The 27,014-nt window shown below is 41.2% G+C and overlaps 1 protein-coding gene and 1 pseudogene across 5 annotated transcripts; one reads left to right on the top strand and one right to left on the bottom strand.

Moving 5' to 3' along the window:
• The window catches only part of LOC139405942 (CD209 antigen-like protein E), a 2,111-nt pseudogene extending 1,805 nt beyond the window's left edge, over nt 1-306 (top strand).
• Nucleotides 307-445: 139 nt separating this feature from the next.
• On the bottom strand, nt 446-25,905 carry LOC139394335 (T-cell surface glycoprotein CD4-like). 5 transcript variants are annotated; one of them, XM_071142393.1, is made up of 11 exons: nt 25,860-25,905; nt 17,628-17,746; nt 6,043-6,113; nt 5,727-5,879; nt 5,202-5,354; nt 4,674-4,934; nt 4,082-4,480; nt 2,734-2,991; nt 2,245-2,351; nt 2,069-2,118; nt 446-1,727 (listed from the first exon to the last, which is right to left on the bottom strand). In XM_071142393.1, the coding sequence occupies exons 3-11, from the start codon at nt 6,098-6,100 to the stop codon at nt 1,697-1,699; spliced, it is 1,470 nt and encodes a 489-aa protein (XP_070998494.1). In that variant the 5' UTR covers nt 6,101-6,113; nt 17,628-17,746; nt 25,860-25,905; the 3' UTR covers nt 446-1,696. The 5 variants fall into 5 exon arrangements, with proteins under 5 accessions (XP_070998494.1, XP_070998502.1, XP_070998487.1 ...); XM_071142401.1 differs by lacking the exon at nt 17,628-17,746 and having other exon boundaries at nt 25,860-25,891; XM_071142386.1 differs by lacking the exons at nt 17,628-17,746; nt 25,860-25,905 and adding an exon at nt 6,841-7,003.
• Nucleotides 25,906-27,014: the final 1,109 nt, after the last annotated feature.

Here is a 27,014-nt window from a genome sequence, read left to right as displayed (position 1 = left end):
GTCCTGGAGAGCAACACTCAGACCTGGTCCGACGTGCCCTGTGACTTCACCTACCGCCGCATCTGTCAAATGAATGTCATCCCCATTACTTGCCCTTGAATCAGCGGGTGAAAGACACCACTGACCACGAAATGAGCTTAGAGTGGCAGGAATTCAATAGAAGGCACATTGCAGGGTTGCACTGTTGACAATGTGCATTTCAAATGCAATTTTCCCATGTTTTAGGAAATCAAATTCAGTGTAAACGCAGAGGTCATAAAGTGTCAATTCCCTTTTAAAGTCAAACGCAATGTGCATTTCTACAGCGTGCAGTGGACTGAATCCCAGTCTCAGTATGTGTAACGAGCCAAAACAAATGAAGAAGGGACAGTGGGTATCTATTTGTGTTGGTGTCCACCCACCACTGAAGGTATTTCAACAAAGCTGCCAATCAGTCACACCTCAGTCACTGCTTGTTTTTTTTATTCTTGTTCAATTCAAGACTTGAAATACAACCTAACACTTTATTTCACAGTCCTATAAGACAACAACAATAACCCCTGTGTTTTCTCTGTTACTATTTCAAACAATTCAGCAAAACGTTGTAGCCTGCTGCAACGAGCCTGATCACTCAGCGGTCTGCTCGCACCACCTGAAACCCGGGAGAAACTATACTATTAAGATGTTATTACATTCTCTTCATTAAAACATTGGGGTCAAAAACGGACTCCAAAACAAAGCGCTATGCAATGTCCACTGAGTATACCAAACGTTAGGAACACCTTCCGAATATTGAGTTGCAACCCCTCCAGAACAGCCTCAACATGCCGTGACATGGACAAGGTGTTGAAAAGCGCTCCGCAGGGATGCTGGCCCATGTTGACTCCAATGATTCCCACGGTCGTGTCAACTTTGGCTGGATGTCCTTTGGGTGGTGGACCATTCTTAATACCAGTGGCGGTCGGGGCCGTTTAAAGATGAGGCAGGATGATTATTATTTTATGAGCATGGCCTTATTTCTATTACAGCACATTGGATGACTGTCATTCATATTCCATTCCCCCAGTTCAATGTAACATTGATAGGTTTAGGCTACAACGTGATTCTCCATGTTTCACAATTTTTTATTTTGGTCCTCTGAGGAGCCTCCACTGCGATACACACAGGAAATTGTTGAGCGTGGAAAACCCAGCAGCGTTGCAGTTCTTGACACAAACCGGTGAGCCTTGCACCTACGACCATACCCGGTTCAAAAGCACTTGCATTTTCTGTCTTGCCCTTTCGGCCACGTCTCAATTGTCTCAAGGCTTCTTTAACCCGTCTCCTCCCCTTCGTCTACACTGATGGAAGTGCATTTGGAAAGTGACATCAATAAGGGGGATCATAGCTTTCACCTGGATTCACCTGGTCAGTCTATGTCATGGAAAGAGCGGGTGGTCTTAATGTTTTGTAAACTCAGTGTACAGTAAAAAAAAACAATTAAAAAGCGACAGTAGCTATAAGTATTTATATACAGTATTTGTTCAATTGTAGCTCAATCATAGGTCATAAAGTATGATAATATACACTTGTGAAATCTATTATCAAACATCACATGAAAACACCTTCTTTCTTGTTCTTTTGTTCTTTTGGTGTTTCTTTGTGTCAGAATAGAATAGCTAAGACAAAATAGTAGAGACATTGTCCATTGACAGGGATTCCGGTCTGTATGATGTCTCTAGTTTCTGTAGAATCCTTTTGGTTGGGGGCTGTAATAGAGGAAAACAGAATGGTTAGCACTGTAAATAACCATTCTCACACAGTATTTCTCAAATATGGGAGGCAACAAAAATCCTGTTTTCCCTATGAATTTAGTTGGCAAGAGTTGCAAAAAAGTCTAGGCTTCTACCTTGAACCCGCATCACCTTGAACAACTCTGCACAATCAAGGCCAATACACAGACGGTTTGTCCCTCAACCTAACCAAATTTGAGGGTCTGTGTGTGTGTGTGTGTGTGTGTGTGTGTGTGTGTGTGTGTGTGTGTGTGTGTGTGTGTGTGTGTGTGTGTGTGTGTGTGTGTGTGTGCGCGTGCTCAGGAAATGACACTCACTCTTTGCAGCGGCAGATTCTGCGTTTGCCACGTCTGGGCATCGTCACTCGCTGAAAACCAACAGAAACACACACACAGGAAAACTCAGTAACACTACCAACAAGACACAAAATGTAAGAGATAGTGAGTACATTTTTAAGTAAAAATCAACATTTGATGAAATCACCAAACTGTACCTGTCTGTGGCGTCGGTTGAGAATGACAGTGAGGATGAGGAGGAGGACGAAGATGACGGCTGCGCCACAGATGGTGACCAACAGCCACACGTCCATGGGGACTCGCTCTGTCCATCAGAACAACATCAAGAGAAACAGAATCAGTATGCATGTTCTACATTGTTTCCAGCATATCAAATCAATAAAGATGTATTATCGCATAACAGTATGTGGTTTTCAATAATACTATTATACGGTAGGTGTTCAAATGCACACATCAGAGCTTCCTTCTTTGCAGGCTAATAGTACTGTCTGCTATTACATTGTACTTAATTACTGAAGTAGTACTGTGGTACTATACTGTTTAAAGTGCTGCAGTAAGCGTGGCCACTGGCCAATAAGGCTAATTACACCCTAACCTTAATAGTCACAACCTAACCTTCACACATACACAGACCACCCACTCTAACCACATCCTGACCATGTCACTTCCTGTTTCTCCTTTCTTACCGATCTTCAGTGTGATCTCCACTGACGTCAGCTTGGTTTTGTTCCTCCACAATTCACACCTCCACCTCCCACCATTTATATCCCTCGCTTCCGGTATGGTGAGATGGGCGGAGTCGGGGGCGGAGCCTAACGCGAGGAGGGAGGATTGGCGTGGTGGGATCCATTTCACTTTCAGGTCAGAGGTCAGAGGGTGGCCCAGGGTGCAGGTGAGGTTGACCTCCTGACCTACAAAGGCCACTGGAGCTGGAGAGGAAAAAACTGGACAGGAGGAGAGAGAGAAAGAGAAAGAGAGACAGACAGACAGACAGACAGACAGACAGACAGACAGACAGACAGACAGAGAAAGAAAGAAAGAAAGAAAATTCACAATTTTGATGTGAATAAAAATTAAAAATACATTATTTTATATTATTTTACAAAAACGTGGAGAAACATGTTTTTTTTTTATTAGTATTAATTCAGCTGGCATATTATCCTGGCAGAGAGAAACTTCATTATACTGGTCACGGATCCCTCCGGAACTTTCATCACACACACCTGTCCCCTATTCCCACTGATTAGTATTTGTATATACAGTATGTGCCCTTTGGTTTACATTATTGTTCCAATGTCCATTGGTGCGTGTGAGTACCTGTGCTGTGTTGGCTTTCGTGCCCTTGTGGATTGCCAGATGATTACGGGTCTCGTCCCGCGTGTTGATCAATGTGCGCGTGTGTATTTATTCGAGGTACTCCTCGCTCTTTTGTTTGTGTTTCAACCCTGTGTTTCCGATGCGTGTTTGTTTGGTCTTCGTCAGCGTGCCTTTACACGACACGCTGTCATTTGGGGCGTCATTTAAAAAACTATTACGCATTCCTGCACCTGTCTCCCGAATCATTGTTACCAGTGTGACAATACCCTATTAATACAAGTGGAGCCAGACAAGTGTACTATCCACTGAATTAGATACAGGACACAATACTCCGGGGACAGACTGTTCCCAACGAACGACAGAAGGAGATGAGAAAACTGTCTGGGTGTAATAAACAGAAGCATAGAAAGGGGGAATAGCATTGCCATGACTATGGTCTGACGGGTTTGAATGTCAATGAAAGGAGAAAGAGGGATAGAGGGATAGAGAGGGAAGAAGGGAAGGTCAGAGAGATGGCAGGAGGTACTGATTGAACAATTGAGAGCTGACAAATCAAAGTGATCTGTCACTCCTCACTTTTGTGGGCAGAAAGGAGGGGGAAATAAGCAATGGGAGAATTAAAGGAGGGAGGAAGGAAGGTAGCAACCAAGTCGGGAAGTAAAGAAGGAAGGAAGGAGAAGGACATTTTTCTCAGGACTGCCACAAAGCTTGACTTACCCTGTAGCACCTCCACATGCATACTTCTCTTCAGGGTGTCCCCCCTCTGGAATTCCACAGCGCATGTGTACTCGCCCCTGTCCCCCTCCGTCACCCCTTTCTTTGACAGGGAGAGGTTTAGATTTGTCCTCTGCAGGGCGGAGACATCCAGCCCTCTCTTCTGATTGACCACCCAGGCTAATGGAGGCCCCAGGGAGAGGTTGGCGAGGGTCTGGACGACCCCAGTGAGGGAGCCTGCCGCTGGGCTTGGGGTAAAGGTCCAGCGGCCTCCCTGGATGCTCTTCTCCTGGCTGTCTGACCAGGATAGTGGAGGAGGAATGGAAAAGAAACATGGCAGATGGAGAAGAGAGAGGGAGGAAACAGAGGTGTAGATAGGCTGTGGATGAGCAGGGGAGAGGTCTGAGAAGGGAAGAGAGAGAGAGAGAGAGAGAGAGAGAGAGAGAGAGAGAGTGAGAGAGAGAGAGATGAGAGAGAATGAGAGACAGAGATAGGAAAGGGACAGTTTAACCTCAGTCTGAAGACATTTTACCTCTTGAGGGGAAATTATTTAATCTAAAAGACCATAAACCATTTTATCTAACTTAACATTTACCTATTACAGTAACAGGAGTGTTGGCATAGGCTTCCCTGCCCTGGTATGTCACCACACAGGTCCACTCTCCATGGTCTTGGTCAGTGACACTCATTACTGTCAGGCTGCCGTCATTTCTGATCTGGGCACGCTTGTCCTCATTCAGGTCCTGTTTCTGGGGACTAAGCCATCTTCTTTGTGTCCCCTTAAATATTTCCTCTATGTCACACTTTAGATTAAGATTCTTCCCAGCCAACAGGGGAGATACTGGCTGTACACTCACTGAGAGAGGAGAGATGGAGAGAGAGAGGGAGAGAAATAGAGAGAGACATAGAGAGAGAGAAAGAGAGCGAGAGAGTGAGCGAGAGAGAGCGAGTGAGACAGAGAGAGAGGTGGGGGTTATACAAAGGTACATTTGTATACATGTGTGTGCAGTACTTGTTTCTCCCACATGATGGTGACTGAACACAATGTCCCATTTCCTTCCTCATCTTTCTCATAACACTGACATGAAACATAGAAATCCCCTCTCTTTCACTCTGCACTTACCACGGAACAGTCTGAATGTGACTGAGGTACTTGTTTGTGGCATGAAATCTTTCAATTCACATTTGAAGGATTTGAAGTCCTCCAGTCTGATATTGTTGATGATCAGGGAGAAGTCCGTCTTGGACAGAGACAGCCTGTCTTTCCACTCTGGATCTGCATGTCAATAATCATGTGATTAGTATTAGTAGTAGTGTGAATAAGAAATGTGTCTTCTTTCTGTGTTATGTTATTCCCAACCCACCTGGACACCACACAAACGCATGTGAATGTGGAAGCAGCATAGGGCCACCTGCAGAGGCAGAGCAGTAACCCTGAGCAGGTCAAGGGTTAAGTGCTCAAGAGAACAACAGTAGTAGGCACCTGAGATTCTGACACCAGCAACCCTCAAATTGTTAGCTAGTCAAAATCAGGTTTAAAAAATTTTAAAAAGCCAACTACCAAATACTGTTTTGCTCAATATGTTTACAACTCAAAAAGGTCACGCTCGATTAAAGATGGATACCCTCTAGCACTAATCTCACTCACCTATCGTCTCTCGACCATGGGAGTTGCGGGATATCAAAGGTTGTGTGTCTATTCCAAAGAACCATTGTACCAACACCCTTTCTGAACCCCACTTTGATCTGGGGAGTGTGACCGTCTCTCCCACCTGACCATACACAACCACATCTTCAGCCCCTGTGGGAGAACACAGAAGACAAGATAAATATATATATATATATATATATATATATATATATATATACTGTACGTCCAATAGTAAGTTACCTTTACAGAAATGTATCTGTTGCTATATAATAGAACATAAAGTATGAATCAAATTCAGAACATACTCTCTTACCTGTTGAGGAGATGAACAATGCAATAATGATTGAAAGGAATCCAGAAACACACTTCATTTTGTACTTTCTCCTGAAAGCAGAGAGCAGCAAAAAAATCTGAGTAAGACGAATCGCTTTAGTCATGTATTTCCTGTCACCCAAGAGCAAATACTGTGGAAACAAATCAACAGTTCACATCAAGTAGCACCGCTTCCCGTTGGAATATAAAAGATCAAACAAATAACCTATAGCTATACTTTTTATATCCTCCTGTAGACAGTGACCCGCGCCCTCTCCTGTACAATTGCTTTATTGTGTCATTGCAATCGACACCAGTCTCCAAATTGTGTCGGGGGATTTTGACACGCATGTATAATCAAAGCGCATCAAAGCCTGTTTCATTCTGTCAAATAGGCCATTTAATGATACAGTAGAAGCAGCCAAGTTTGTGTGTTTGACCAGTTTGTTAAAATACTGTGGTACCCCTAGCTTTTACTCTTCAGCATAGTACAGTAAAAATTATACACCTGGTAGAATTCTAATTTACAGCAGTACAATCGGAAAAGGTTGTAGGAGTAATAGTGAGTGAGTGAGTGAGTGAGTGAGTGAGTGAGTGAGTGAGTGAGAGGTCTAGCTTTGGATAACCTGGCCTATACCCTCTGTGACAATGTCACATAACTCACTCAGAGTGTGTTCAAGCTGTGTAAACAAACCAAGCAGCCCCCAGTCAGCTCTTTACCTGAAAAGTTACCCATCGCATGCTAGAGAAACACAAAACCATAAACACCCTCTCACACACTCTCACACACTCTCCTGACCTGGAACTGTAGTGATGCGAGGTGTGCCGGTCAGGCCTGGTTTCAGCTCGACTACGGGTGGACGCCAGTCACAAAGTGAAACCTTTGCTTCCCATTAATGGTATTGATTTCTAAACACTTTTGCTGGCTCAGCAGTTGGTCTCGAACCACGGCAGAGAGAGAGAGCACGAGCCAGGCAACCACAGATCCTTGTTCTTGATTCGCTGCAGACTTTCTATGTTGCGTCAACACCCCTGAATCAAGCCTCAGCAGCACATGACAGAACGGTTACTGTCGGAGCTTTAGCTACTAAAGTGGAAATGTTCTTCCACAAACACAGAAGTCACTGGACCGCACCCTCACACAACTTGTCCCTCCAGCACTTTGTGTTCCTCATTGCAGCTGATTCAACTTTCTGGCTGGCTGCTTGACGTAGAGGCATGTGAAATCCTCCTAAATGGATGAAACATGTCTCTTTAAAAACAACGATACATTTGGTTTTAGGCTATCTTGTCTTGTCTTTGGTTGTGTAGGCTCCTGACAAGGTCTGATTCTTTTATTTTAAGAGTGTGCCTCTATCATTTCATCAGAATCTTAAATGGACAGTGAGTTTCGAAATGGTAGCCCTAATCCTTGGCCTATAGTTGGAATGTTTTTTGCTTCACTTGTTGTTGTGGGAGACATTGGATATTAGGGCATATAATATCCAATGTAACGTAACAAAAATGTGGAAAAAGGGAATGGGGTCTGAATACTTTCCCGAATGCACTGTAAATTAGGCTAAAATATGTTGTTGATTGTCTGTGTTTACTTGTTGATGTCACAGTGACTGCTGATCGTGAGCAGACCTGACTCCGGCCACGCGGACACATTGTCGCATGATGCCCTGGTTCTAATGTAGAGGTCAGACACACACTGCTCCTGCCCTGTTAGCAAAGTGTCTTCATTTTCCACCTTAGTATATTATAGTTATCAAACTATACTGTACAAAATGATAAACGCAACATGTAAAGTGTTGGTCCCATGTTTCATGAGCTGAAATAAAATAAAAACGCTTAGTTCTCTAAAATTCTGTTCGCAAATTTGCTTACATCCCTGTTAGTGAGCATTTCTCCTTTGCCAAGAAAATCCATGCACCTGACAGGTGTGACATATCAAGAAGCTGATTAGACAGCTTATTACACAGGTGCACCTTGTGCTGGCGACAATAAAAAGCCACTCTAAAAATGTTTTGTCACGCAACACAATGCCACAGATGTCTCAAGTTTGAGGGTGCGTGGTATGCTGACTGCAGGAATGTCCAGAGAATAACATTTTATTTCTCTACCATAAAGCGCCTCCCACGTTGTTTTAGAGAATTTGGCAGTACGTTTAACTGGCCTCACAACGGTAGAACACGTGTATGGCGATGTGTGGGCCAGCGTTTTGCTGATGTTAACGTTGTGAACAGAGTGCCCCATGGTGGCGGTGGGGTTATGTTATGGGCAGGCATAAGCTACTGACAACGAACACTATTGTATTTTATCGATGGCAATTTGAATGCACAGAAATATCCTGACGAGATCCTGAGACCCATTGTGAGGCACACTTTATTTTAAGGTATCTGTGACCAACAGATGTACAGTGCCTTGCGAAAGTATTCGGCCCCCTTCAACTTTGCGACCTTTTGCCACATTTCAGGCTTCAAACATAAAGATATAAAACTGTATTTTTTTGTGAAGAATCAACAACAAGTTGGACACAATCATGAAGTGGAACGACATTTATTGGATATTTCAAACTTTTTTAACATATCAAAAACTGAAAAATTGGGCGTGCAAAATTATTCAGCCCCCTTAAGTTAATACTTTGTAGCGCCACCTTTTGCTGCGATTACAGCTGTAAGTCGCTTGGGGTATGTCTCTATCAGTTTTGCACATCGAGAGACTGAATTTTTTTCCCATTCCTCCTTGCAAAACAGCCTGAGCTCAGTGAGGTTGGATGGAGAGCATTTGTGAACAGCAGTTTTCAGTTCTTTCCACAGATTCTCGATTGGATTCAGGTCTGGACTTTGACTTGGCCATTCTAACACCTGGATATGTTTATTTTTGAACCATTCCATTGTAGATTTTGCTTTATGTTTTGGGTCATTGTCTTGTTGGAAGACAAATCTCTGTCCCAGTCTCAGGTCTTTTGCAGACTCCATCAGGTTTTCTTCCAGAAAGGTCCTGTATTTGGCTCCATCCATCTTCCCATCAATTTTAACCATCTTCCCTGTCCCTGCTGAAGAAAAGCAGGCCAAACCATGATGCTGCCACCACCATGTTTGACAGTGGGGATGATGTGTTCAGCTGTGTTGCTTTTACGCCAAACATAACGTTTTGCATTGTTGCCAAAAAGTTCCATTTTGGTTTCATCTGACCAGAGCACCTTCTTCCACATGTTTGGTGTGTCTCCCAGGTGGCTTGTGGCAAACTTTAAACGACATTTTTTATGGATATCTTTAAGAAATGGCTTTCTTCTTGCCACTCTTCCATAAAGGCCAGATTTGTGCAATATACGACTGATTGTTGTCCTATGGACAGAGTCTCCCACCTCAGCTGTAGATCTCTGCAGTTCATCCAGAGTGATCATGGGCCTCTTGGCTGCATCTCTGATCAGTCTTCTCCTTGTATGAGCTGAAAGTTTAGAGGGACGGCCAGGTCTTGGTAGATTTGCAGTGGTCTGATACTCCTTCCATTTCAATATTATCGCTTGCACAGTGTTCCTTGGGATGTTTAAAGCTAGGGAAATCTTTTTGTATCCAAATACGGCTTTAAACTTCTTCACAACAGTATCTCAGACCTGCCTGGTGTGTTCCTTGTTCTTCATGATGCTCTCTGCGCTTTTAACGGACCTCTGAGACTATCACAGTGCAGGTGCATTTATACGGAGACTTGATTACACACAGGTGGATTGTATTTATCATCATTAGTCATTTAGGTCAACATTGGATCATTCAGAGATCCTCACTGAACTTCTGGAGAGAGTTTGCTGCACTGAAAGTAAAGGGGCTGAATAATTTTGCACGCCCAATTTTTCAGTTTTTGATTTGTTAAAAAAGTTAGAAATATCCAATAAATGTCGTTCCACTTCATGATTGTGTCCCACGTGTTGTTGATTCTTCACAAAAAATACAGTTTTATATCTTTATGTTTGAAGCCTGAAATGTGGCAAAAGGTCGCAAAGTTCAAGGGGGCCGAATTGGGGGCCGAACTGTATATCTGTATATCTGTATTCCCAGTCATGTGAAATCCATAGATTAGGGCCTAATGAATTTATTTCAATTGCCTGATTTCCTCATATGAACTGTAACTTAGTAAAATCTTTGATATTTATATTTGAGTTCAGCATAGATGTTACGTTAGTTATTATAGACCAGGTATTCCCAAACTGGGGTAAACCCAGGGGTACGTTCAATGCCGTTGAGCGTACGCCAAATAAAAATGTGATTCACATTTTTTTTAAATAATATATATATATATATATTAAATAACATTTTCAAACAGTCCATTTTGATTTTCCAACGGGGCTTTGCATTTGGGTGAGGTTTCTTTCTCCCATGAGTAGCCTTGTTTCACTGCCAAAAATAAAATGAAACCATCTAGTGTTCAGCGAAATAACAACACAATGTCAAATACAGGTAGCCTAGTCAAATAATGAACATCCAATCACATTAACCGTTACTCTCTCGCGGGAATTCCACTAACGGTCCCTATGTAGCCAAACATAGCTGCTGCTCATACTGTTTGCTCGAAAATTGAATTTTTTTTAAGAAAAAGTAAGGCCCACGTCCATTGAGATACATACCAGCTCTAGTGGTAGTGCTGCTACTACCAGCAGCTTAACACCTGCACCTGTTGATGACACAAGTTGTTCTACTTCCACGAGCACATCCAATGTTAGCAGCAGTAATTCTACATTTGTTGTTAGCCCAGCTAGCATGGACACTGACAGTTGTGAATCTGATGCAGCCGAAGAGCTACTGCCCCCTTACCCGGGAAAGCACCGAACAACAGACAGGGATGTTGGACCATCGAAGAGGCGCAAATATAATGAGAACTACATTGGTTTGGGGTTCACTTATATTGGGAGTAGTGCCTTTCCTCAGCCACAGTGTGTTATATGTGCAAAAGTACTATCTTACAACTCGATGAAACCTTCACCCGTTGTTCGTGTTTCTTGATTTGTTTTATGTTGTGTTTATTTATTAAAACACTCACTACCTGAACTTGTTTCCTCACTCTGATCATCACACATGCCAATTAGAAAAATATGCCACGGGTGTTTTTTGAGCGAGAATTAAGATGACTTTCAAGTAGTAAGACACGAAAAAATCAACAGATACCATTAATAAGAAGGGGCTAGAAGAGTCTTGTATGGTGAGCTACCAAGTGGCTAGGACAGGCAAGCCCCATACTATTGTGGAGGACTTAATTCTTCGTGCTGCCGCAGATATGGCTGGAACAATGCTGCGGGAGAAGGCCAAAAAACTATGCAGACAATGCCTTCATTAAAACAACACCATTTCACGACACATCAGAGAGATGGCCGGAGATGATTTGAAACAATTACTGCTTTGGATACAAGCCAGTTAATTCTATGCATTACAGCTGGATGAGTCAACAGACGTGGCGGGCCTGGCACAGCTCCTGGTATGTCTGTTACATTTATAGAGGGTCAATTAAGGAAGACATTCTCTTCTGCAAACCACTGGAAACAAGGACAACAGGAGAGGATATTTGGAAAGTACTGGACAGCTTTGTGACATCAAATGGACTTTGGTGGTCAAGATGTGTTGGTATCTGTACTGATGGCGCAAAAGTCATCAGGGAGACATAGTGGAGTGGTAACGCGCGTGCAAGCAGTTGCTCCCGACGCTACTTGGGTACACTGCAGCATCCACCGAGAGGCTCTTGCTGCCAAGGGAATTCCTGACCGATTGAAAGACGTTTTGGACACTACTGTGAAAATTGTTAACTTTGTTAAAGCAAGGCCCCTGAACTCTTGTGTATTTTCTGAACTATACAATGATATGGGCAGTGGCCATGTAACGCTTTTACAACATACAAAGTGCGCTAGTTATCAAGGGGCAAAGTATTGACACGTTTTTTTAATTGAGAGACGAGCTTAAAGTTTTCTTTACTGACTATCATTTTCACTTGTCTGACCACTTGCATGATGACGAGTTTCTCACACGACTGGCCTATCTGGGTGATGTTTTTTCTCACCTGAATGATCTGAATCTAGGATTACAGGGACTCTCCGCAACTATATTCAATGTGCGGGACAAAATTGAGGCTATGATTAAGAAGTTGGAGCTCTTCTCTGTCTGCATTAACAAGGACAACACACAGGTCTTTCCATCATTGTATGATTTTTTTGTGTGCAAATGAACTCAAGCTTACGGACAATGTCAAATGTGATATAGCGAAGCACCTGAGTGAGTTGGGTGCGCAATTACTCAGGTACTGGATGGATGACACAAATAACTGGATTTGTTATCCCTTTCATGCCCTGCCTCCAGTCCACTTACCGATATCTCAGCAAGAGAGCCTCATCAAAGTTGCAGTCTGTGAAAATTGAATTCAATCTGAATTTCTGGACTGGGCTGCACTCAGAGTATCCTGCCTTGGAAAATCGAGCTGTTAAGACACTGATGCCCTTTGCAACCACGTACCTTTGTGAGAGTGGATTCTCGGCCTTCACTAGCATAAACTAAATACAGGCACAGACCTGTGTGTGGAAAATGATTTAAGACCGAGACTCTCTCCAATACAACCCAACATTGCAGAGTTATGAGTTATGAGAGTTCCTTTCAAGCACACCCTTCTCATTAACCTGTGGTGAGTTATTCACAGTTTTCGATTAACAATAAGGTTTTATATGTAAGATGGCTAAATAAAGAGGAAAATGATTGATTATTACTATATTATTATTTGTGCCCTGGTCCTATAAGAGCTCTTTGTCACTTCCCACTTCCCTCACTCGTTCTTATGTTTAAGAAATGTATTGTATAGTGTGTGTGTGTGGCAGGCTTACAATGATGGAACAAAGATATATATTTGAGAGTGCGCTGACCCTGGTGCTAGAGGGGGTACGCAGATGGAGGTCTGAATGTTTGAAGGGGTACGTTTGGGAACCACTGTCCTACAGTATCACTGTATTTTGATGTTATGTTCAATAAAGGCAGCAAAAACTGTAACTGAAGAGACCCAACTTCTGTTCCTCGGCTTTTGCCATGTGCTGTAAACGCCATCTTTTACCCATTTAAAACACATGTATTTAGATACATTTACTGATTCACATGAAATTGATTTCATTTTCTTCCCGTTCCCATGACAGTGATTCTTGTTGCTTAATACATCATCATCAGAGTAAAATAAAAAATAAAAGAGAGAAAGGAAGGGGTTTGTGGTGGTCTCTGATTTCGAGAAGTTGAGAGACAGACAAAAAGAAGAGGAAGAACGAAGAAAGGTGAAGGGAGAGAAGCAGTAGCTTGGTGGTGGGCCTTGGTTGAGAGAGGGATGGGGGAGGAGAGAGAGGGGGCGAATGCCTGAGGCTGTGGTGGGCCCTGATTTCACAAGGTGTAGATTTGTATCCCTATCCTCACCTCCTCTCCTCCCCTCTCACTCACACCCACCCCTCCCTTCCTCCTCTATTCCACGAAAGGCGGATTTCTCCACGCTTGATGGAAGAAAAAAAAAGACCACAATGGCAGTCGAACACCAGGAGTGTGGTCTATGGTAGTTTTTTTTAATGCTGTTTTCTGTGTTGTGTGTGCATGCATGCGCGTGTGTGTGTGTACATGTGTGTATGTGTGTGATAGTTGTTAGGTGTGTTGTGGGTACTTTCAGAATTTCTGTCTGAAGCGTTCTGCACCTTTGAATCTCTTTTCATCTTAAGACAATTCTCAATCATTTAACCTGTGTGTGAAAGGAGTACAGTCAGCTCCTGATCAACGTAACAGCTTCGGGCTGCCATGACAGGGATGTGGACTTAAAGGTAGCATGGAGTTATCGGAAGCAATTCAAAGAATGTAATATAATCAGGGTTGAAAAACTTTAGTGTGTTCTGTCAACTAGGCCGCAAACAATATCCCCTTAGGAGATGATTATGGTCTACTGAATTTAACATTGTAGAATTACAATGAATCTATGAATAAGTGCATTAATAAAACATAGTCCTTTTTTATTTAACTTTAAAATATCATTTAAAGTATCATTATTTAACAATTGTTTTTTACAATGACTGCCTACCCCCATCGATGCTAGGCCAATTGCGTACTGCCCTAAAATTACAGCCAGATGTGATGCAGCCATGATTTGAACCAAGTACCGCAGTGATGCCTCTTGCCCTGAGATGCAGTGTCCTAGACCACTGCGCCGCTCGGGAGACGAGTTAGTGTGAGCTGCCGTGAGCTGGCATGCTATTCAACGTTATTGTGTAGAAGACAGGGTGTCTACTGGGGAGGACTACACAACAATATACTAGTAGTAGATTGCTATCTTGGTATAAAAAAATAAAAATCAAGGATTACGGTACTCTTTATAGTGTGTTAGAAAATTAACTTGCTACCAGGGTAAGGGTTATTATATGGGCAGCAGGTAGCCTAGCGATAAGAGTGTTGGGCCAGTAACTGAAAGATTGCTAGATCAAATCCCTGAGCCTACAATGTGAAAAATCTGTCTTTCAGCAAGGCACTTAATTCTATTTGCTCCAGGGTGGCTGTTAATAATTGCAGACCCTGGCAGTGACCCCACTATCAAAGGGTGTCTCAGGGGAAGTTGGGATATACAACAACTTTGAAATGGAATTAATGTGCATTTGGAAAGTATTCAGCGCCCTTAATTTTGTTACGTTACAGCCTTATTTTAAAATGGATTCCATTGTTTCCCCCCCCTCGTCGATCTACACACAACACCCCATAATGAGAAAGCGAACACAGGTTTTTAGACAATTTTGAAAAAAATAAATAAATAAACTGAAATATCACATTTACATAAGTATTCAGATCCTTTACTCAGTACTTTGTTGAAGCACCTTTGACAGCAATTGCAGCCTTGAGTCTTCTAGGGTAGGACGCTACAAGCTTGACACACCTGTAACTGGCGAGTTTCTCCTATTCCTCTCTGCAGATCCTCTCAAGCTCTGTCAGGTTGGATGGGGAGTGTCGCTGCACGCTCTTTTCAGGTCTCTCCAGAGATGTTCAATCGGGTTCAAGTCTGGGCTCTGGTTTGGCCACTCAAGGACATTCAGAGACTGAAGCCACTCCTGCATTGTCTTGGCTGTGTGCTTAGGGTTGTTGTCCTGTTGAAAGGTGAAACTTCGTCCCGGTCTGAGATCCTGAGTGCTCTGGAGCAGGTTTTCATCAAGGATCTCTCTGTACTTTGCTCTGTTCATCTTTCCCTCGATCCTAACTAGTCTCCCAGTCCCTGCTGCTGAAAAGCTCTAGGAAGAGTCTTGGTGGTTCCAAACTTCTTCCATTTAATGAATGATGGAGGCCACGGTGTTCTTCCCCAGATCTGTGCCTCGACACAATCCTGTCTCGGACAATTCCCTTGACCTCACTGTCAAATGTGGGACCTTATATAGACAGGTGTGTGCCTTTCCAAATCATGTCCAATCAAATGAATTTACTACAGGTGGACTCCATGAAGTTGAATAAACATCTCAAGGATGATCAATGGAAAAAGGATACACCTAGGCTCAATTTCGATTCTCATAGGAAAGGGACTGAATATTTATGTAAATAAGTATTTTTATACATTTGCAAAATGTTCTAAAAACCTGTTTTCGCTTTGTCGTTATGGAGTATTGTGTGTAGATTGATGAGGGAAAATGTATTTAATCCATTTTAGAATAAGGCTGTAATGTAACAACATTTGGAAAAAGTGAAGGGGTCTGAATACTTTCCGAATGCACTGATAAGCACCAAAATAAATATTAGCAGGTGCATGGGGGGGAAAAATCCAGTCGTTATGGACCCAGATGAAGGTTGATTGAGACCATTTAGATTTTTTTTTATTAGCAGTGTGTTGGATTTTTCCTTTTTTATTTATTAGTCTGACTCTTCATAATAAGAAAATGCCTTTATTTAAGTGCCATAAACAGATTCTTAAAAGCTTGGAGGCGCTTCGGCCTTCATCAAGACACCAGAACTCATCTTGGCATTCGTCGTTCCTATCTCTTTTCATGACAACCTCACCATTCTACCTTTTTCATTTAACTAGGCACGTCAGTTAAGAAGAAATTCTTATTTACAATGACAGCCTAACAGTGGGTTGACTGCCTTGTTCAGGGGAAGAACAACAGCTTTTTACCTTGTCAGCTCAGGGATTCGATCCAGCAATTTTTCAGTTACTGGCCTAATGCTCTAACCACTAGGCTACCTACCTACCTACCTGCCTGCCGGATTATAAAAATGACTTTACATGTTTTTAACATCAAAGTTAGGTTGAGATATCAGGCCGTAGTTTGTGTAAGTAAAATGTTATTTCATTCAGGCCAGATGTTAGACCTGTTAATTGTTGTAGTACGATACATTATATGATGAGATAAAATATGTTTTGACAAATGTTTTGAAGTATTTGTTATAGGCCATTTCTCACCTCTGAACTCTGTAAGACTTATCTGTCTATTGAGGTTGGTAACGGCAGTGGGATATGAGAGAACCAAAAAGAGAAAAGATGTGAGGTGCCGGAGGTAGAGGAAGCATAACGCTATATAGAAGCGAGGGAGAGAGAGAGAGAGAGAGAGAGAGAGAGGACAAGTGATATATATATATATATAGAGAGAGAGAGAGAGAGAGAGAGAGGGGGGGGAACAAGTGATAGAGGAAGAGAGAGACAGAGAGAGAGATCGCACCTGAACAGTTAACCCAGAAAAGCAGATGATCATATCTGTGGTCTTTGGCAGAGGTTAAACAGCAAACAGAGAGAGGGGGAAGGGAGGGGGAAGGGAGGGAGGACAGGATCTGTCTGTAAAAAGGTGAAGGAATAATCTTACAGAATTGTCTCTCATTTTAAGGTAGTGGAACTCTGATGCATGCAATTTAATTGTACGCAGTACAAAACATATGATAGAAAGTAAAATCGGACTAAATCATTGTTCCCCATAGAGCTTATCAACATAAGTAATATGAGTATAATTGTTGAACCTTTATGACTTGTATGTAAGGTGTGTATTAGCCATGTCACAAATGTAAGCCAGGGGATTGAATTTCAATGGGACCAGATAGGCCTAGCGCAAAGAGGAGTGTCTCTGGTTTGAGGGCATAAGTTCAGAGAGGGCCTTTACAGTACATTAAAAAGTAATCATGAGATGTCTGCAAAGTGTTGTAAAGTACAATGGCAATGAAACCATGTCTATTTACCATGGTAGTACGACAGGGTAAATACATTGGGTTGACCGCCATTTCGACATTTATCTGAAACGCACTTGTTACCTCTCTTATTCTAGTTTAAGGTTAAGTTAACAGGTTTTACTTTACTGTGAAAGCAAAGCGGGCATACGCTCCAGGACAGCATGTAACATTTGATGAAGGTGAAATAAATGATTATAAATATTCTGCATTCATTAATGCAACAAAAAAAAAAAACACATATGTTTTCTCTGTAAAGATAATTGTCTGATTTAGACTACTCGATGGTCTACTACGAGCAGTCATAACAATGATCAATAGTTATTACATCAATACTTTCACATTGTTTACCACAAATCAATGATCACGGAGTGCTATTATACTATATTACATCTAGCATCTTAGTTAACATCCTTTCTATACTTACGTTTGGTGGATAGCATTGAGAGTCCCTCGCCAATGATCAAGAACCAGGCGGAAATTTTGATTTTCAGAGAAACAACTTTGCTTTTAAACCCCGTTGCACCTCCCTCACTGCTGATTGGTCTAAAAGGAATCGGGAAATGTACAGTTATTGGTCAAATGCGTTAAGGCCAAAGCAGTGACATTTTTAATTGGCTGAAGAAAGGGTGGATTATCTTGGCAAAATGTTTTGCTAGCATGTTAGCGCAGTAACAGCCGGTAATAACAAAATAGGCTACATAATAGTTCATATTTGAACCATTATTATTATATTCATTGTTGTTATCATCATCATCATCAATATTATTCTAACCCACATAACAATAGTCAGTCAATTTGATGTACTTATGCCAGTCGTTATTCACCTTACATTGCTTCGCTCGGGCCATAAAATTACAAATGTTTTACTCAGCCACAGGTTAGACAGAACATAAATCGGCAGGGAGAAACAAGCAAACTAGAAACACACACAAATACAAATAAGTATATCTCTTGTTTCATTATAAATAGTCAAACAACAGTTTAAACATGAAACTGGGTGCCTGCAGCACATATTTATTGAGTCAGTAAAACTATCAAAACTGACATCAATATATATATATAGCCCTTTCCTGTAGTCAAATTATGTTATTCATATTTTTTATAATTTCATAATTAATAAACATAATTTTTTTATGCCGAAAATCCGCTGTTTCTATGACAAACGGTTTTGGTTTATTTCAGTCTTCTGTGATGCATATAAAGCATAATATTGGGATGCAAACTCAAAATTGAAAACATTTCAGGTGTCTTCATTTTTTAAGCCAATCACCATATGTGTGAGGTGCATACATTTGTTTCAAATTAGATTTGTTCAAGACAACCCAGAAACACTTTGTGTGACCCTGATTTAGCCCACTGCAGTAAAAGGTTAAGGTGTACCGATTATAGGCCTGAATCAGATTCGTAGGCCTAAGAAAATATACAAAGTTGAACAAAGCATCACATTTAAGAGATTACAATAATGCCCTAAAAAAGCTTAATCAATAAAGCTTACCACTGAAAGAGAAATGGACCTGGCCAATGAATCTGTGGCACTGAACCCTTGAAAAACATTACACCATATTTAGCAGGATCCATTTTGAAAGCGCATAATCTATCCTTATTCTAATGACTACCATCAGACCATTTTTGGTTATGAAATTGTAATCTTTATCCTACAAACACATGCACAGATTTATAGCCTACATTTCCACACGTGAACAAGTTAATAATTTATAGAAGAATTCATATTTCATGTGACTTGGTTGATTGTTTTTTTTTTTGGTAAAAGCAACACGGTAACGTCACAAAATTGAGGACATGAATAAGAGCAGTTGAATGTAGACTATATAATTCATTTAAATGACCATTGAACAGCAGGAACTATTGTAGATTGCATCTTGAAATATTTTCACAGTTTGATGTGAATGTACCAGTATGCTACGTATTTAACATTGACCATATAGTTTTGCAATTGTTACTCACAATCAGACATTCACCTTGAGTAATGTATTCAATGATATTACATTTCCTACCCAGAGTCACAAATTTTACAAGATAACAAAATGAATTCAATCCTCTTCACAATGACTCTAAACTCAGGTATATAACTCAAAATTCGTAATTCACAACAGGCCTTATCCAATTGGTGCCCTGTGTGAGGAGCATCCCTTACACACTTGGTGCCGCGTGTGAGGAGCATCCCTTACACACTTGGTGCCGCGTGTGAGGAGCATCCCTTACACAATTGGTGCCCGGTGTGAGGAGCATCCCTTACACAATTGGTGCCTGCCCCGTGTGAGGACAATCTCCTACAGTATGAACCTCATTCCACATTGAGAATAACAACGATCTATTCTAGTAAATCAATGTCAAGTTCGATTCATGTAAAATTCACTGCTAGGCAAATTTTGTGGTGCACAATTTCGACAAGAAAGAGTTGAGATAACTGAAATAACTTTGACAGAAATGATCAAGTATGACAAACCAATATCAAAAATGTTATTTCAAATACGAAAAATTGCAAAGAGTCATGCATAATCATTCATCAACGCTACCTCAATGAAGATGAAAAAATGTACTAAATGTAATAGAGTGAATGGAAGCTTGATGGCACTTTTCTGTTCACTCAACAACTATGATTGCATGTTTTACTAAGTTCAATATAAAACCCATAGCAATTGCTAGTCCCTTGAATCTAGTGCATACCCTATTTGATAACTTTTCTTTAAAGCCTAGCAGGTTCTAACCGTTGTCTTGGGTGAAGAAACACCTGTGTTCACTTCACATGTGCCTCTCCATGCTGTATATACGTAGTTCTGCAGAGAGTGGGATCATGTCTGCACTCAAAACTACAGTAGAACCCCAGAACCCCATATACCACCTGTTAATCTATATGTCCCTAATTACCTGCATTACAAGTTACTGTCTATGAAAGTCTTAGAGCTGAAGTCTAGAGATAAACTTGAGATGTGCTCGCGTAACTTGTCCACGTCAAGGCATTTCAAGACTCGTCTTGGTAAAGCCTAAAAGTCAACAACAAAAAGTATCCAACGTTCAATCCAGGTGTTTTTTCAATAGAATGACGGCTTTACTGTGTCTTTATGGGAAAGAGAACATGGGCGGCAGGTAGCCTAGCGATAAAGAGTTTTGGGCAAGTAACTGAAAGGTCACTGGTTCAAATCGCTGAGCCGACAAGGTGAAAACTGTCGATGTGCCCTTGAGCAAAAGCACTTAACCCTAATTGCTCCTGTAAGACGCTCTGGATAAGTGCATCTGCTAAATGACCAAATAAAACTGTCTAGCCATCCAAGACTGTCTTCTAAGTGAAATACATAGGCAAGGACAAAAAACGTTTCTATCTAGCACTATGAAATATGTGTGTTTGACTACAAATGCCTTCATGTTCTGTGGCCATTAAAGCCATTGTTCAACTGAAGAGTTACCTGTACTAGAGAAACACTGCTCAGGTGGTTTGGAGACAAGAACCACAACAAGCACCAAACAAACATGTCACGTCTCATCTCTTTCTGAGGTTTGCATTCTTTCATGCTCTCTTTGTCTGCCGCGCTCTGTTCTGAGATGAACTGAAAAAAAGGGTTGAACACACCCTGTCTCTAAATTATCACCTACTTGGGCCTTTTGGTAGGACTTTAGAACGCTGCATGTATAAAGGCCTTGATAACGGATTTACTAACGCTCTGCGCATCATTAAAGAAGTTAGGCGTGGGACCTCTGTCGAAAATGTACTGGTTCAAGGACACCATCATCCTCACTCAAAAGATTGGAAAGACTGCAAAACCAGTTCAAAGCTCAAATACACTAAGATATGTTACGCATAGACTCATAGAAATACACACGTTGTCTCAGATTCCAAAACATGTGGTTTGTTGTATTTATGTTTTCTGATGCAGCATGGGAACAAGAAAAGCGTTATAAAAAATGTACCAAAGAATCTCCCGTGGAAAACACCTGAAAGTGAGGACTCCCTCGTTAGTCAGAGACCTAACGATTTGAAGGTGTTGTGCCACACACCACACAAAGTCATTACCGAAAAAGAGACTGAGAGATAGTGTGGGGGGTAGGGAGAAAAGAGGGGGTGATTGGTTTTTCGAGACATCCCTAATTCCTCTTATGATGTCCCCCTCTTTCCTATACATTGGGTCTCTCTCACTCTCGCTCTCTCTCTCTCTCTGTCTCTCTCTCTCTCTAACTCATCAGGTGTTTGATGGTCCATTCGGCCGCTGGAGTTCCTGGTTGCGTGTTTGACATGGAAGGCAGTCGAGCTGAGACATGAAGAGAGCTGTGACCAAGACAGATGGGGAGGTACCTGGTACTGTTCCCTTTGCTTTCTGTCACTTTGAATCATACATTAACTCTGTTCTTTTCTCGTGTTTAAAGAAATAACCGTTAAATGTCAGTGGAAAGAGAGGCTAAGAATAACAAAGATGTGACATTTTGTGAAAGGATTGTGAAAACAAGTTTTTTTTACAATACACAGTTCATGTTGGTAAACTTTGTTCAAGGCCTTTTGAAACCCATATGTTGCGTAACTGCCTCCCTTAGCCCAGAAAGTCTCCATCTTCTCTTTCTGTACCTATACTATTGATCTGTTTCCCCCTTTCTCTTTCTGTCTTTCTCTACTATCCCAATGGTCTGCATGCTTTGATGTTTTCATGCGGCAAAATGTTTACGATTCATTTTATTTGCATGAAAACGACGTACTTTCAATGTATGAACTTCAATATACTTACTCCAACTCAATATATTTTTACAGTTAAGTGTTTAAATAAAGGCAATTCATATCTAATTGTTTGTATTTGAACATATCCGAGAGAGCTTTTAGCTCTCTGCAGGTGAATAAGGAAAGGAAGGTCACGTGACTGAAATATCATAATAATGAAACAATTGGCCAAAATAATTTAGCATGGGCAATTTAAAGCAAACCACATTGAGCACTTGTTGTGAATCAGGTGCAATTGTATTCTGGTAATCACCATGAAAACTTTGACATAAGCTGACGTATATCTGCTAGAATTAAAATTGACAACCCAAGTGGAAATACAAGAGGGAGGACCAAATGTCAAACACAATATCTCAGTCTTACTTTGAATGGAGAAAACTGATCAACGGAGAGAGAGAGAGAGAGAGAGAGAGAGAGAGAGAGAGAGAGAGAGCTATTAGTCATGTTTATGAAAGTCTGAATGAGGGAATCCTTGTATCTCATTATGAAAAATGATCCCTCGCCTGCACAGTATTGGAAACATGAGAATATTTCTAGGGTGACTCTAACCAAAGGAAGCACCTGCCTCAGCCTGAATGGGTGTTCTCTATTTTTTTAATGCACCTGCAAGAGAGGACCAAATACAGATGTAGTTGACAACAAAACATGTATGTTAAGACTGTCTTACTTTACTTGAACAGGTTTTTTTCTTTTGTGTTCATAGGCATCCATCAATTCTTTTAATAGGCCAGAGTTGTCAGTAGTGTTCTTCAGTACTCAAGTATGCAATACGTGTCGTAACAGTAAACTACACCAGTAGCTTAATGTTTATTATCATTATGTTTCCAATGACTGAAACCAGACTGAAACCAGTACAGGTTTTATGTTACTGTAATAGACTTTACAACACTACAGTTTAGGATACTATACCGTTGAATGTACTCACAATCAAGTCATACTTTAAATCCATAGACTAATGTACATTTACTCAGTACACAGAGTTGATGTGCAAATCCATATACAATGTACACCATTTGAAAAATAGTGCTTTGTGAAAAGTACATCTCTGTTTGAGTATACTATTGTGAATTACATTTGCTGGGATTTGCAGCCTTGGGGATAAACGCGACTGGATTGAAGACTGCACCAATTTGAGTATTCTACATCTATCGTAACATTTTATAATACTGAATTTTAAGGTCTGCCTAAATTGCTTATCTTCATTGTTACGCAGTACGTTGACTATGAAGTAAATAGATGTGCAGAACGTTCTGTTCTTGATCTATACTGTATATGCCTATAGGTATTTGTAAATATATGTCAACAAATACATGAATTGGTGACATATCATGATTTACAACCAAGTAATAGTTTATTAGCTATTTAGCGAATCTTTAAATAAAGTGTTACAAGATACAATCCACTAACGTGTTTTGAGCTTGACTAAATATCGGCTGACCGGATTATAGATATTCAATTGTAGTAGATACTGTGTATGCATTGCAACTGAATACTTATCGTTTTGGCTGTTTTTTAATATTATCAGCACACGCTGGGATGCTTCCTGTTGTTCAATGGACATTTAAATGAATGATATACCCACCTAATGAATGATCTGTTTTCATTTGAGTTTTAGTAAACAATCGTATAAATGTATATCTTGAAAATATCATATTGATCTCACGGACGGTCCTTTCCCGGCTTCCATTTGGATTGAAACACAAATGTAAGATTGTGACCGTGACGGATTGTGATTACCTTGGACAGGCACCGTCCATAGTAGGCCTAACCATTCTTTCCCAAAGGATAGTGAAAAATACTACCCTTCAGGGTTGGGCTCAATTCCATTTCAATTCTGTCAATTCAGGAAGTAAACTGATATTCCAATCCAATTCCAATTTTACTCAACGCTTCTCTATGTGACTGAATTCAAATTGAATTGACCTCAACCCTGCTATCCGTGCTACTTGCATCACTGCTACTTGTTTCCCAAATGATAAAGAGGGACCTACTGGTGAACCGTATCCAATTCCTACTTGACCGCAGCTAAAGTCTGTGCTACTACCAGAAAGAACATTCAAACAGTTTTAGGTGGAACATGACCCAAAGACGTTCATGTATCATGTCTCTCTTGCCACAGTTGCTGTTGTTTCCTTGGCCTCGGCCCTCATCAATAGACAGGACTTGTAAACGCTCCTCGGCAATACTGAGCTGTACATATATGCAAAGGCCTACATTACACCTTACAAATACTTCGAACTTTACAACCTCCAGTGCAATTGTAAACTTCATTTCCTGACCGTGGATATTATATTAAATCTCCTCCGGAGGATTTGTGAGTCTTAAAATGAAATAACTCGCGGTTACAACAGGTAGAGTACTTGTATCTTGTATTCGTTCTCCGATCACAAGAACGCAGCCGTGTAGGAATTACGTCAACATCAAAGCTCTTCTCTTTCCCTCTGGACACACACAGGTAACTTCTGGGAATAATTAAGTGCTTCACAATAAAAGTAAACGGGTACCGGCGGTAATAATGACTCAATATAGAATCAGAATCAAAGTACTCTACAACAACCTAGGCTACTACACTATTGCTACAAGTACATGTTTTACCAAATACGTATGGCATACCCAATGCAAATGTTACTGCGATCCCATACTGCTATTGCAAACACACTTGTTGTTGTTCCAGCGGGCCTAGGCTAGAGTACGACCTAGTCAGAGATAGATATACACCAAGTTGACTTCTCTGCATACAATGTAGGCTAAACAATAGTCACACTCATTAGTGTACTTACTCACACCAAGCACTGACTTCATAGCAATCATACAATTTACACCAAATAGCATCTGGACAGCCATCACCCAATACTCTCAAAATGCCTGAAAAAGACACTATTCAACATGTTATTTCATTACAACTCTGGGTGCATCTAAAGAGAATTGTTTTAATCACTATTGTAGCAAATGGCGACAGTGTAACGCACCTTACGGGTCTCCCAGCCCGTAGGCAGTCCAGCATACCACTGCTCCCTTTTGGGGGGGGGGGGGGGGGGTCGTAAAAGGCCTACCCAGGCAAGGTCTGTTACACAGTCCCCTTCATTCGGGAGAACGTGTCCCCACGCTTCACTATACCAAAACCCTCTCCGATGGCCCCCAAGGCAACATCCCACCATTGTCGGAATTTTTGCAGACGGCAACAATGTAATGCCCCTCGCGGGTCTCAAACCCAGGTCTTCCAGCCTGTAGGCAAGACCTGCAAACCACTACCTTCAATAAGAGTTAAGCCCTTTTGGGGGGGATTGTAGCAGGCCTATCTAGGCAAGGTTTGCTACGGTATATTCTACATAACCTGCTGTTGGAAATAGCCTACATACAGTCAAACCGTTATTGTCAATAATCCATTATATCTTCAAATATGTGGTTCCAGCAGTTACGGTAGGGACACAAAGCATACTACTATCTAAGCCCCTGCACTTGAAAATAATATATACATGTACTGTATCTCAGGCAGTTGCCCAGCCTACAGCTGGTCATGTGAGTGGAAAGACCATACACTCGTTTACAGTTACGTCAGGATCATATTGTGAAATATCAGCAGGTATTTCACAAGTCTGTTTTTTGTTGTCGTTCTAAAACCTCCCTGCAACACGCACGATTCCACTAACATTGTATTATTAGAACCTGTGTCCTTTTGTCATTGTGTCAATTCTCCAAACCCCATTGGGTACCACGAGAGAATATATGATTGATAAACGTTCATATGGCTCTGGGTACTACTCATCCATAGCTATGGATTCCTTTAGTCCAATGTCAATACTATTCTTAGTACTGGCACAGTGAATGAACTTTTGTGTTTTCCTAGATAATTTGCTTCTACATTATCCTCAGTCTGACAAATCCATCTTTATCATAAGTGTGAAAAAATACATGTAGTAACACTGTACTCACCAGTCTGATGCTCCCGGTGCAGAGATGAGATCAGGTCTGACATCACTCAGACTGTACACACTGTTACACACAGGGAGACAGGAAGCTAGACTGCACTATATGATCCCCGCTGATCCTCTCACTGGTGCCTTCTGTGTCACATACACACACAGACACACAGGCACACACACACATACGGACACACACACACACACACACACACACACACACACACACACAGAAACACAGGCACACACACACACACACAGAAACACAGGCACACACACACACACACACACACACAAAGACACACAGGCACACACACACACACACACACACACACACACACACACACACACACACACACAGCAGTGTAAAGTACTTAAGTACTTTACTTTACTATTTATATTTTTGACAACTTTTACTTTTACTTCACTACATTTTCTCTGACACTCAACAGTACTATTTACATTTACACAGTACTATTTACAATGGTCCACTTATTGCGACAACAACCCTGGTCATCTCTATTGCCTCTGATCTGGCGGACTCAATAAACACACATGCTTCATTTGTAAATGATTGGCTGAGTGTTGGAGTGTGCTCCTGGCTATCTGTACATGTCAAAAAACAAGAACTTGGTGCCGTCTGGTTCAATTAATATAAGGAATTTGAAACGATTTATACTTTTACTTTTGTTACTTAAAGTATATTTTAGCAATTACTTTTCTTTTTTACAAATATTTATATATTTTTCTACTTTTGACACTCAATCCTTAAGAGCACCTGTGCATCAATCTAAGTATCAATCTAAGTAACATTTTTTAAAAACATCAAAAACATTAAGCTAGAGATGCATGGGCTGCGTCTGAATCCACCCCATCCGCCTATGTCGGCCTTCCACATCTGCGGTGGAATGTAGCCGAGCTACAGCAATGTTTGTCAGACCACGAGACATCACAGAAACATGTGTAGCGTCTGAGCGGTTTGGTCTACAAACACTATATGGAAAGGGGAGACTCTAACGAACACGATGGTGTTCTCCGTTTTGCTCTAGGACCCCCACAAGTGTCACGGGACTCCATACAAATGAATGGAAGTTTGGAGGTTTGGAGATTTTTGTGCCAACAAAAATAAGGGGTTAAATATTATTTTGTCAAAAAAAATGAATATATT

This window comes from Oncorhynchus clarkii, chromosome 3, assembly GCF_045791955.1.
Source record: "Oncorhynchus clarkii lewisi isolate Uvic-CL-2024 chromosome 3, UVic_Ocla_1.0, whole genome shotgun sequence".
In the NCBI taxonomy this organism is placed as follows: domain Eukaryota; kingdom Metazoa; phylum Chordata; class Actinopteri; order Salmoniformes; family Salmonidae; genus Oncorhynchus; species Oncorhynchus clarkii.
The sequence above is the reverse complement of the archived record's forward strand: the minus strand, read 5'-3'. Positions and strand labels throughout refer to the sequence as shown.

Bases quoted from the DNA above. Each gene is read 5' to 3' on its own strand.
- LOC139394335 (XM_071142393.1), bottom strand. From the start codon at position 6,100: ATGAAGTGTGTTTCTGGATTCCTTTCAATCATTATTGCATTGTTCATC. The intron at 5,880-6,042 runs GTAAGAGAGTAT...GTTCTCCCACAG, and splicing joins ATTGTTCATCTCCTCAACAG to GGGCTGAAGATGTGGTTGTG. The intron at 1,728-2,068 runs GTGAGTGTCATT...CCTCTATTACAG, and splicing joins AGAATCTGCCGCTGCAAAGA to CCCCCAACCAAAAGGATTCT.